The 12,500-nt window shown below is 39.3% G+C and overlaps 2 protein-coding genes and 1 non-coding gene across 3 annotated transcripts in view; all 3 read right to left on the bottom strand.

Annotated features, from left to right (window-relative positions):
* Window positions 1–7,293, bottom strand: part of LOC123503150 (glutamate receptor 4-like) — a 12,111-nt gene extending 4,818 nt beyond the window's left edge. Inside the window, exons 1-4 of the mRNA XM_045252655.1 lie at window positions 7,272–7,293; window positions 6,593–6,675; window positions 5,451–5,551; window positions 415–646 (exon numbers count right to left, since the gene is read on the bottom strand). Coding sequence (XP_045108590.1) covers window positions 415–646; window positions 5,451–5,551; window positions 6,593–6,675; window positions 7,272–7,293 — 438 coding nt within the window. The remainder of the gene's footprint in view (window positions 1–414; window positions 647–5,450; window positions 5,552–6,592; window positions 6,676–7,271) is intronic.
* A 4,447-nt stretch (window positions 7,294–11,740) lies between these two features.
* On the bottom strand, window positions 11,741–11,928 carry LOC123503329. The gene has a single exon (XR_006674418.1). It is a non-coding gene; the product is annotated as a U2 spliceosomal RNA (small nuclear RNA).
* A 107-nt stretch (window positions 11,929–12,035) lies between these two features.
* Window positions 12,036–12,500, bottom strand: part of LOC123503206 (glutamate receptor 4-like) — a 5,303-nt gene continuing 4,838 nt past the window's right edge. The window contains exon 8 of the mRNA XM_045252749.1: window positions 12,036–12,394. Coding sequence (XP_045108684.1) covers window positions 12,234–12,394 — 161 coding nt within the window. The 3' untranslated portion in view covers window positions 12,036–12,233. The remainder of the gene's footprint in view (window positions 12,395–12,500) is intronic.

The raw sequence follows: 12,500 nt of genomic DNA, 5'->3' as shown, positions 1-12,500 counted from the left end.
CCCTTACAGCAACACTGTAACCCCTCACTTGCAATTCGCATACTCAAATCACAACTCGCTTGTCTCTTTTCAGTCTTTAGTTTTATATTTATTCTTTTGAATTTGAATCTGAGTTCCGTTTGCCACCACTAACGACAATATTCTGAAACACTGTGCTACTCTTCCGTTACTTTCAATAGGTTCTGTTTAAAGTTGCACTGGTTTTATGTGCGTTTCCATGATTCTGGTGACGGAGTAACGAGATTGTTACATTATTACTACATTGAGAACCCGGATAATAATTTTTGTTTCCTTTGAAAGTAGTCGTAGTGAGAGAGCAAAGCGTTTCTGAATACTGGTGTTAATAAGTCCCAGGTATGTCAAGCAAAGGTCGAGTTAGTTATGTGGTGAGACAACCCGCGCCCCGCCGCTTACCAGGGGGTTGTAGGGCTTGATGAAACTCGCCATGTCGGGGGTGACTCCGGGCCGGATATATATTGAATTGTACTCATCAATATAGAGAGGCTCGCTGAAATCCAGAGAAGCCAGTCTTTCCGACGTCACCACGAACAGCGTCCCGGCAAAGTCCATTTCCTGCAACAACGGAGACTTTTTCAGCAGCGCATCGCAAGGAATAAAGACAAGCAAGGGCGCAGCATTGATTTCCCTCGATCCAGAAATACTTCTTAAGTACACATAGATAGAAAAACAAGATACTGTTTTCATTGCATCATGAGAAAAATTATAAACAGGCATGAGTGAAACTTTTTCAATTGTGTTCTTTGGCCTTTCCATCGAGAATGTTATTACAGGAGGTGAGGATGAATTGTTAATAATAAGTAATTTATTGTATATCTTCCCTACGTTGACTGATTCATGCACACCAGATCGTATATCTAGATATATATTTTGTGAGGTTGCGAAAGAAGCCTTGGGCAGCCAAACAGCTTCGATCCTTGTGAGTCTGGCCAAACGCTACAGCGGCTTCATTTTTTTTTTTTTTTTTTTATGGCCTATAGCGCCTGTAGGCATACTTGAAGAGTATATGTGAGAAGCGCTCTTAAGCTTCCGCCCATTAATGGCGCAGGAAATATTGTTTATAGTGGTACCTATATCAGGGTCCATATGACCACCCAAGCGCATCTTTGGTGTAACCACCTATAGAACCTGGGCATCATGGTGACATGATGGTGGCATAGCTTCAAAGCGGTATGTGGTAGGATTCGAATCTAAGTGTGGACGTATGCCCGATCCACGCTCACCACCCTATCTACTACGCCATCGCCTCCTCTCTACCTTCACAAGAGGAACAACTTTGGCTTCGAAGGAGGTTAATCATCTCTGTGGTCTTCAGGAATGATAAAAAAAGAGAGGGGAAGTGTTTCTGAATACGGGCTTTACGAGTATATATATGGAGTAGGCAGTAGTCACCTGCCGCCCGGTGGAATACTCCAGGAGAGGTACTTACGGGGATGTAGGCAGTGCTGCAGACTGAGTGATTCCCCGTGTCCTCTCTTCCCGGTTCCCTTTGTGGTCTCATTTATACAATTGAGCAGCTGCAGCCTGCCCTCTAAAGACAACTTCTACTACTTCCTACACTACACTACAACACCTTACACTTTTACACTCTCTTCAAATCAAAATTTAATAATGGCTTCACCACGCCCTGCCTCGGAGTCCCCTCTGGGAGGGACCATAAATGTCCCCAGGTCGGACTGCCCCTCTGCTGTCGACCTTGGGTGTCTTGACACTTCATCTAATACTTTCACTATCAATTTCTGCAACATTCGTGGCCTTCGTTCTAATTTTCAATCTGTGGAACACCACCTCTCCTCTACTAAACCTCATCTTCTCTTCCTAACCGAAACACAGTTGTCTGTGACTACTGACAGCAGCCCCTTTTCTGTTCCCTCCTACTTGCTCTATCCTCATTTTCAATCCAAAGCTGGATGTTGCGCATACGTGCGTAACGACACCACTTGCTCTCGTGCCCACAATCTTGAATCTTCAGAATTTTCTACCATCTGGCTAAGACTTCAATGTCACTCTCTAACTAAATTCATCTGTGCTGTATACCTCTCACCTAATTCCTCTGACTATGTAAAATTCTTTGACTATTTGACTTCCAAGGTGGAGCACATCTTATCTCACTTTCCTTTTGCTGAGATCTCCATTTTAGGGATTTCAATGTTCACCACCAGCTTTGGCTTTCATCTTCTTTCACTGACCAACCTGGTGAACAAACCTTCAACTTTGCTATCCTTCATGACCTAGAGCAGCTAGTGCAGTTCCCTACCCGTATTCCTGACCGCCTTGGAGACACGCCCAACATTCTTGATCTTTTCCTAACCTCCAACCCTTCTGCTTACTCTGTTAAACTTTCCTCTCCGTTGGGCTCCTCCGACCACAATCTAATTTCCGTTACCTGTTCTATCACTCCAGTGCAGCCTCAGGACCCGCCTAAGCGGAGGTGCTTCTGGCATTTTAACTCTGCTAAGTGGGAGGAACTAAGGCAGTACTATTCTGATTTCCTTGGGATGATTATTGTTTTCATGTCAGAGATCCTTCTCTTTGTGCCGAGCGCATAACAGAGGTGATTATCTCTGGCATGGAGCTATACATTCCTCATACTTTCTCTAACCCTAAAGCTAAAAAGCCTTGGTTTAACTCTGCTTGTTCTCGTGCTGTCAATGATAGAGAGGCGGCTCACAAACGGTTCCGTAGCCATCCAACTGCTGAAACTCATGCCCTATATATTTCTGCCCGTAATCATGCCAAATCTATTCTCCAACTTACTAAAACTCTTTCATCAATAGAAAATGTCAAAGTCTTTCCAATTCTAACTCCTCTCGAGATTTCTGGCATCTAGCCAATAATATCTCTAACAACTTTACTTCTTCGTCTTTCCCTCCTTTACTTCATCCAGATGGCTCTACAGCTGTCTCTTCTTTTCTAAAGCTGAACTCTTCGCTCAAACCTTTGCTACCAACTCAACTTTGGATGATTCTGGGCATATTCCTCCTACTCCTCCACCCTCTGACTACTTCATCCCTAAAATTAAAATTCTTTATAAAGACGTTTTCCTGGCCCTCTCTGGCCTTGATTCTCGGAAGGCTTACGGTCCGGATGGAGTCCCTCCTGTTGTTCTCAAAAACTGTGCTTCCGAACTCGCTCACTGCCTGGTCAAACTCTTTCATCTGTGTCTCTCTACTTCTATTTATCCTTCTTGCTGGAAGTTTGCTCACATTCAACCTGTCCCTAAAAAAGGTGACCACTCCAATCCTTCTAACTACCGCCCTATAGCTTTGATTTCCTGCCTTTCTAAAGCCTTTGAGTCTATCCTTAATAGGAAGATAATGAGGCATCTATCAGCTCACAACCTTCTCTCTGATTGCCAGTATGGTTTCCGTAAAGGCAGATCTACTGGTGATCTTCTTACTTTCCTAACTGAATCTTGGTCATCCTCTTTTAGGGACTTCGGTGAAACCTTTGCTGTCGGCCTTGACATATCGAAAGCCTTCGATAGAGTCTGGCACAAATCTTTAATTTCTAAACTACCCTCCTACGGATTCTATCCTTCTCTCTGTACCTTCATCTCCAGTTTCCTTTCCGATCGTTCTATTGCTGCTGTAGTAGACGGTCACTGTTCTTCCCTAAAACTATCAACAGTGGTGTTCCACAGGGTTCTGTCCTATCACCCACTCTCTTTCTATTATTCATCAATGATCTCCTAAATCTGACTCAATGCCCTATCCACTCCTATGCTGATGATACCACCTTGCATTATTCAACAGCGTTCAACAGACGCCCAACCCAACAACAATTAAATGACTCAAGGCGAGATGCTATAGGACGCCTAACTTCTGATCTTTCACTTGTTTCTGATTGGGGCAGAGAAAACCTGGTTTTGTTCAATGCCTCAAAAACTCAATTTCTACAACTATCTACTCGACATAACCTTCCAGACAACTATCCTCTCTTCTTCAATAACACTCAACTTCCCTCTCCTCTACATTAAACACACTCGGTCTATCCTTCACTAAAAATCTAAACTGGAAATTTCACATCTCTACTCTTGCTAAATCAGCTTCCAAGAAGTTAGGTGTCCTGTGGCGTCTTCGTCCATTTTCTCTCCCTCCCAGCTGCTTGCTCTGTACAGGGCCTTATCCGCCCGTGTATGGAGTATGGCTCTCATGTCTGGGGGATCCACACACAGCTTTACTAAACAAGGTGGAATCTAAAGCTTTTCGTCTTATCAACTCTTCTCCTCTAACTGACTGTCTTGATTCTTTAAGTCACCGCCGCAATGTTGCATCTTTATCTGTCTTCTACCGCTGTTTTCATGCTGTCTGCTCTTCTGAACTTGCTAACTGCATGCCTTCCCCTCCTGCGGCCTCGCTGCACAAGACTCTCTACTTCTTCTCATCCCTATTCTGTCCATCTTCCTAATGCAAGAGTTAACCAGTATCTTCACTCCTTCATTCCCTACACTGGTAAACTCTGGAACTCTCTACCTGTGTCTGTATTTCCACCTGCCTATGACTTAAACTCTTTCAAAAGAGGAGTGTCAAGACACCTCTTACGTTAACTGGACCCTCCTTTTAGATTTTTTTGTTTTTTCTCTTTCTCCTACTTTCCTCTTAACAGGGCCTGGCAACCAGCGGGATTTTTTTTTTTCCAACACTTTGTTTTCCCTTGGCCAGTGCCCTTGTAATGTAAAAAAAAAAAAAAAAAAATATCGATACCATGAACTGGAAACTAGAAATACCTGTTATCAATCCACAGTCCACACCACTGCCCGCCTCTTGCCCTGCGCTGCTTGCCTTCACTATTAAACTGAATATTATCTACATTTCTGGCAACTCATGTATAGCTAATAATGACCGTGGTAGCAGTAGTAGTACTAGTAGTAGCACAGTAATAGTAGTGGTAGTAGTAGTAGTAGTAGTAGTAGTAGTAGTAGTAGTAGTAACAGTAGTAATAATGAGTAGTAGTATAGTAGTAGTAGTAGTAGTAGTAGTAGTAGTAGTAGTAGTAGTAGTAGTAGTAGTAGCAGTAGTACTGACAGTAGTTTTGGAAAAGTTTAGAAGTCGCCCATGTAAATAATTATTTCATTCATGCACGTAATAACGTCTACCAAAGGGCGTTGAGAGAAGATGGAATAGTGTTTGAAATGTTAAAAATTTTCGAAGTTAATAGAGTAAGTAAACAAATAAATAAATTGATTAAATTAACAAATTAATTAGAAAAATAGAATTGATAGAAAACTAATTAAATAAATGAAGAAAAATATCAAATGCAATCACACACCGAGCACCATACAACTTACAACAAGCTAGCCACGCATAATGTGGTGCACACAGAAACAAACCTACGCATTATTTCCTCAAGTAAAAAAATAAAAATAAAAACAAGATTGGAGAATATTCCGCCAGCAGAACATAAAGTGGAAAATTGATATTTGCACTCACCACAGGCCAAGGTGGCGTTCTATGATGTGCAGGATGGTCACCACAGGGCCGCTGTACTGGTAGTTGCCTGGTGTGCCCGAAATGAGCACAGCGTAGCCAAACTGTGGAGAGGAAGACACGAACACAGTGGGTTACGATCACACGACTCATGGGACTGTCCTACGATTGCCATTACGAAACCCTTATGCGCGCACCTCACTACTTTCAAAGGCCCTAGTTGATGCTACACGGCTTGTTAAAGGAATCTCTTTCCAGTTTTAGTGATAGATTAACAAGATTTCTATAATATTAATGGCAAAAGCACTCTTGACAGCTAATCATCTATATGGTCTTGAAAATAGTCATGTTGAGAGAGTGCAGCGTCTCTGAATACAAGTCTTAGCGAGGACTAACAGGACAGTGATTTGAAGAAATGTAGAAATAACAAGTACTAACCTAAAAGAATCAAATGGCAAACGTACTAACATCTAGGGACAATGTTCTGAAATACTTTGATCTCTCACTACATGATTATTTTGAAAATCTAAAGAGTTGGTTAGTCGGGTTGTCAAGAATATTCTTCAAATTAACAATGTAAAATTCTTATCAATTTATCATTAGAAACGTAAAAGCATCCTTAAATCCGTTTGCCCATTGTTCAGTATTTGTCACCTGTGAAACTTTGAGTTCGACATGATTACCGTCTATCTACGACCGTGAACATGCAATGATAAGGTGGAAAAGACCGCCATCCCAGACACTTTGCATGTATAGAACGTAACGCCATCAAAAGGAGTGCAAGTAATGCCACATTGTCTCTCCAACAAGACATTCGCTGTCTCTTCTCGTTACTTTTCTAATATTTGTGTTGCTGGATGACCTTCATGGTTAGACTTGACACTGCTAAGCGCTAAGTACCCTTCAGTGAGTTAAAGACAGACTCCATGGTTTGGAAGACTCCCATTAGGACTCTTCAGAACCCACTAAGAAGATTTTACGGATTTTCATGGATATTTTTTTTTTCCGATAGATAATACGGAGTCCTTAAACAACAACTATAGTCATGAAAATACCTAAAACCAGAACCTAGAAACCCCGAAGAACATTTACTAACGCCTTAAAACCCTGAACACCTTCTTTTACGCCGGCAGTGCGGAACCTACGATTTCCATGACCACTCTGAGACATTCTGTAGTGTTTCCTGGAGTCATGGCGGCCGCGTCACGCTGAAGCCCCTGCAGAAGCGCTGTCAGAGATGAAATCAGCCAAGCAGAGACCGCACTGGTAGAATTTAGTGTTTACTTAAGCTCCTCCCCTTTGTTCCTGGAATGCTGGACTTGGCTGACCCACACAAGCCAATCAGTGGTGTTCTTTTCTGCGCTGGGAGGAGATTGATATTTCTCTCTCTCTCTCTCTCTCTCTCTCTCTCTCTCTCTCTCTCTCTCTCTCTCTCTCTCTCTCTCTCTCTCTCTCTCTCTCGGTCAGAAAAAATGTTAGGTAAAGGTATTTTATCTGTTCTTAATTGTGTGTGTGTGTGTGTGTGTGTGTGTGTGTGTGTGTGTGTGTGGTATATCACAGGAGAACTTATTCAGGCTCGTGACGCAGCTACCGTGTCTCCTCCTCCCCTCCTCCTCCTCCTCCTCCTCCTCCTCCTCCTCCCAGCTATAGATCCATATAAAAGGGATGAGAAAAGTTATAAGTACAGGGATGCTTGAATATGATCAGAATGATGGGATATTAATACACATTCACTCTGTGTTGGCGAAATAAATGACAGTACTTGAAATATGAGGGAAATAATATTCTAGATTTAGTTATGACAAACAGGGAGGAGGCAGTTACACAGGTGAAGGTTGGAGGCCATTTAGGTAACAGCGATCACAAAGAAGTAAGGTATACATTGAAATGGCATGAAACTTTTAGAAAACCAAACAAAAAAATAGTATCTTACTTCAGAAAGGCTAACTTCTATGGATTAAGGAAGTATTTACAAATCGCTTGGCAGGGGCAAGGTGGATCTAGGCAGGTAGAAAGAACGGGGGGACCAAGAAAGAGCGGGGAGGTGGGAAGTCGGGATGGTGCGGAGAGAGAGTGAGGCGGAGGGGCAAGCTGGGGGGTATCCCGGTCAGCTGAGGATTAGTGAGAACTATACTGAGTTCCTACATAAAATACGTGACGGTCAGATAGCCAACATTCCATATAAAACAATAGAATCACGAAGCAACGCTCCTAGGTGGATGACAGACAGATTAAAGCGATGCATAGGGCAAAAAAGAAATATATATATATATATATATATATATATATATATATATAACAGGCTAAAGGCAGGAGATGAAGCTTTAAGGCCACTATACTATGAATTAGTAAGATCAGTTAAGAGGTTAACGAGGAAAGCTAAAAGTGAATATAAGTTGAGGATAGCCAGCCAAGCGAAGACGAACCCTAAGGATTTTTTTTAATTATATAAGACGAAAAGTAGAGAAGAAATAGGTAAGGACAACAAATGGTGAAATGGCTAGTTCTGCGGAAGAGATTAGTAGAATTATGAACGAGTATTTTTTAACTGTCTTCACCCAAGAGAACACACAGGAAATCCCACATAGCGATGAGGTATTTAGGGAAGAGGATAGTGAAAAGTTGACAGATATCCTTACAACTAAGGCGATGGTAGAGCAGGAGATAGATAAACTAAAGAAATTCAAGTCACCAGGCCCTGATGAAGTATATCCAAGGGTTCTAAAGGAATGCAAGGACGTCGTAAGCGAGCCTTTAGCGGCACTTTTTAGGATGTCACTGGAGTCAGGTGAGGTACCGATAATGTGGAGAGAAGCTAATGTGGTTCCCATATTTAAGAAGGGAGGTAAAACCCAAACGTCTAATTACAGGCCTGTCAACTTAACTTCATTTGTGGGTAAACTAATGGAGTCAATAATAGCGAAAAACATTAGGAACACCTAGACAAACACGGCTTGATAAATCACACACATCATGGATTTACGAAGGGGAAGTCGTGTCTTACCAAACTTGTTGAGCTTTTATAGTAAGGTTTATGAGGCGGCAGATAAAGATGATAATTATGACATTCTATACTTAGATTTCAGTAAAGCCTTTGACAAGGTACCTCATCAGAGGCTCTTAAAAAAGGTTAAAGCACACGGTATAGAGGGTAGAATATTAGGTTGGATTAAAGCGTGGTTAGACGACAGGTGACAAAAGGGTAGTAAATGGTTCGACTTCCGAGTGGAGAGAAGTAGTTAGTGGGGTGCCACAGGGCTCAGTTTTGGGGCCATTATTATTTATAATATATATCAACGACTTGGATAGTGGAATTAATAGTGATATCAGTAAATTTGCGGACGACACAAAGATAGGTAGATTAATTAGGTCCGATTCAGAAGATGCCAAGGCTTTGCAGGACAGATAGATAGATGGTAAAGCAGTTCAATATTAACAAGTGCAAGGTGCTGAGGTAAAGATAATCCAAACAATAGATACAAAATAGATAACGTGGCACTAGGAAGTTCCAAGTATGAGAAAGATCTAGGAGTCATAGTTAGCTCTGATCTCGGTACAAGGAAGCAATGTATCAAGGCCAGTAATAAGGCGAACAAAGTATTAGGTTTCATTTTTAGAAGTATTAAAAGCAGGAGTCCCGAAGTAATACTAAAATTATACTTAGCGCTGGTCAAGCCACATCTTGACTATGCGGTACAATTCTGGTCCCCACATTACAGGAAGGTCATAGCTCTATTGGAGTCCGTGCAAAGGAGGATAACTAAAAGGATACAGGGAATGAGGGATATACCCTATGAAGAGAGACTGAAAAAACTTAGTCTGCATTCCTTAGAGAGACGTAGGTTAAGAGGAGACTTGACAGGAGTATTTAAGTGGTATAAGGGTTTTAACAAAGGGGACATGAATGTAGTTCTTAGGATCAGTAGCGGGAACAGAACCAGAAATAATGGGTTTAAGCTTGAAAAATTCAGGTTTAGGAAGGAAATGGGAAGGAACTGGTTTTCAAACAGAGTGGCTGATGAGTGGAACAGTCTCAGTGGGCACGTAGTCAGGGCTGAGTCAATAGGGAGCTTTAAAAGGTTAGATAAATTCATGGATGGGAAAGATAGATGGAATTAGGTAGATTAAGCACACTGGGGAGGCCTCTTGCAGCTTCCCTCCTTTCTTATGTTCTTATGTTTTTTATGTGTTTATAAGGTGTTCTATAGAAAAAATAATAAACTGTCTTGATGGAAAAGTGTGTTTATTGAAGTAATTTACATTGTAATGGTTGAAAACGATAAAACTAAAGAAAATAAGCCAATATAGAGAAACGTGAAAATAGTAACAAAAACGTGTTATTTCAGTAGTCTTCAACTTTTTTAATGCACCAAAAATCTGAAATCCATGCAAATCGTCAATATTCATAATGTTTGATTAAAGAGTGAAATATGAAAAAAAAATGGGTTACTTTGATGCTTTCCAGAATTTTATGCACCAAAACAGGCAAAAGAAATATATACATAATGTTTGTTAAAATGTCTTTTTAAGTGTTTTAAGGTGTTTTATGAAAATATAAAAAAAACTATCAATTGAAAATTTAGTATATTGTATTCATTTTACATTGTTATGTTTCAAAACGATAAAATTAATGAAAAATAAGTCAATAAAGAGAAACGAAATTAAAGTAACAAAAACGTGTTATTTTAGTAGTTTTCAACTCTTTGTGCATCAAAGCTCAGAAGTACAGGCAAATGCTTATGCACACTATTTGTTTGAGGAAGTGATATATATATATATATATATATATATATATATATATATATATATATATATATATATATATATATATATATATGTATATATATATATATATATATATATATATATATATATATATATATATATATATATATATATATATATATATATATATATATATATATATATATATATATATATATATATATATATATATATATATATATATATATATATATATATATATATATATATATATATATATATATATATATATATATATATATATATATATATATATATATATATATATATATATATATATATATATATATATATATATATATATATATATATATATATATATATATATATATATATATATATATATATAAATGGTTGTGTTTGTATTTTCCAGCATTTTATGCACCAAAACCCAGAAATGCAGGCAAAACAAGTATATACACAATATTCGTTAAAACTTCTTATTTATGTATTTTTACGATGTTTTATGAAAAAAAAACGACCTCGTTTGAAAATTTTGTATATTGAATTCATTTTACATTGTTATGCTTCAAAAGGATAAGTTGATGAAAATAAGCCAATATGGTAAACGAAAACGAGCAAAAAAAAAACGTGTTATTTTACTGGTTTTCAGTTTTTTATGCACCAAAACTCAGAAATGCAAGGAAAACCTGTTTATACATACTATTTCTTTTTTTTTTTAAATGAAATATTAAAAAAAAAAAAAGGGTTTTGGTGTTTTCAACATTTATACAACAAAACTCAGAAATGCAGGCAAATCAAGTACATACACAATATATATTTCCACGTCTTATTGATGTGTATTTCAAGGTGTTTTATGGGAAAAAACTATCTCGATTGAAAGTTTTCTATATACACAGTATTTGTTTAATGAACTAAAATATGTTAAAAAAAATGGGTAATATTTGTGTTTTCCGGTATTTTATACACCAAAACTCATAATTGCAGGCAAAACAAGTGTATACACAATATTTCTTAAAACGTCTTAATGATGTGTTTTTAAAGTGTTTAATATACATAAAGTATTTGTGACAAAATGAGATAATGAATGGAAGAAAAAAGAAGAGGAAGCAATTTATATAAATACTCACTCTTACTTCCTTTCTCCTCTGACAGTATTTTCTCACCAAGCCCCAGTGAACAGTACGATCAAGCGGGTTTCTTGAGGGTGCGTGCAGATTCAGCACAAATCATGAGTTGCCACCATTACGTCTGTGAAGAACTGTATCTCCTATTCGTGAGTGTGTGCAGCCGAGACGGACAGAGAGGTGTAACCGTCAGAGCATCTTTTTTTTTTTTTTTTTATACCATGTGGGCTTTTCACGGAATTTATGGGCTAAAGGGATACTTTTGGGTATCCCTATCTCAAAGCCCACCCGCTAGGAAACCGTTGCCCCGAGTGAGGAAGCCCAACCTACACTCGGACCGTGGACAATATTCGAACCCGTGCGCTTGGAGACCCCTCGGATCCCAAAGCACGCATGGTTCCACTGTACCACGGCGGCCCAAAAAAGTAGACCGATCCCGGAAGTACTGCAATACCGGGCCGATCCGCGGCAAAGGTGGAGCAAGCCCTAGCACTTCGCCATAGTCCAAAAATCAGTTTAATATCGTAGATCCCACATGGGGATCGTATCAGATATTAAGCTGATAAGAACAGATACTACACTTTGATCTTAGCCAAAAGGTCTGATTTCAGCTGTTCTCACCGCGTATTTTAGAATTCCTTAATGACTCGGTCCAAGTTATTTTGTGTTAATTTCAAGTGGAAAGAAATCATAGGCTGTTGATATGTTTAGTAGCTTCATTGTGTTCGCCAAGTACAAACTTGACATGAGTCGTTCATTACAGTCACAGAGTTCTTACCAGTTAACAAGAGTGTGGATGTTGTATTTCATTGATAACATAATCATTGATAACTCATAATCATTATTAAAGACATATATCCGTACGAGACACGATTAGACCATCCTAGAAGGTGCTAATTGCCGTCACCGCCTCTCAGAATGTCAGGCGTGAATGTTCCCGCAGGATTGTGGCTGAGGCAAACCGTGATTGGGTTTGGGAGATGGCGCGCTGCGGTGCCGGTGGCTTTTCTCTGCTTGGCCGCCGTGTTCCGCGGAACACTTCGCTCAAGAAAACACCCGCAGCTAGGAGTAGCCCTCAGGGATAGAAGGAAAAGTAATCCAAGATTAGCGTGAACACTGACTATGTCAGAAAAGATAAGAAAATCAATGTGGCGAAGCTGATGGAGAAATGTAATATTCT

The sequence above is a fragment of the Portunus trituberculatus genome, chromosome 13 (genome assembly GCF_017591435.1).
Source record: "Portunus trituberculatus isolate SZX2019 chromosome 13, ASM1759143v1, whole genome shotgun sequence".
Taxonomy (NCBI): Eukaryota; Metazoa; Arthropoda; class Malacostraca; order Decapoda; family Portunidae; genus Portunus; species Portunus trituberculatus.
The sequence above is the reverse complement of the archived record's forward strand: the minus strand, read 5'-3'. Positions and strand labels throughout refer to the sequence as shown.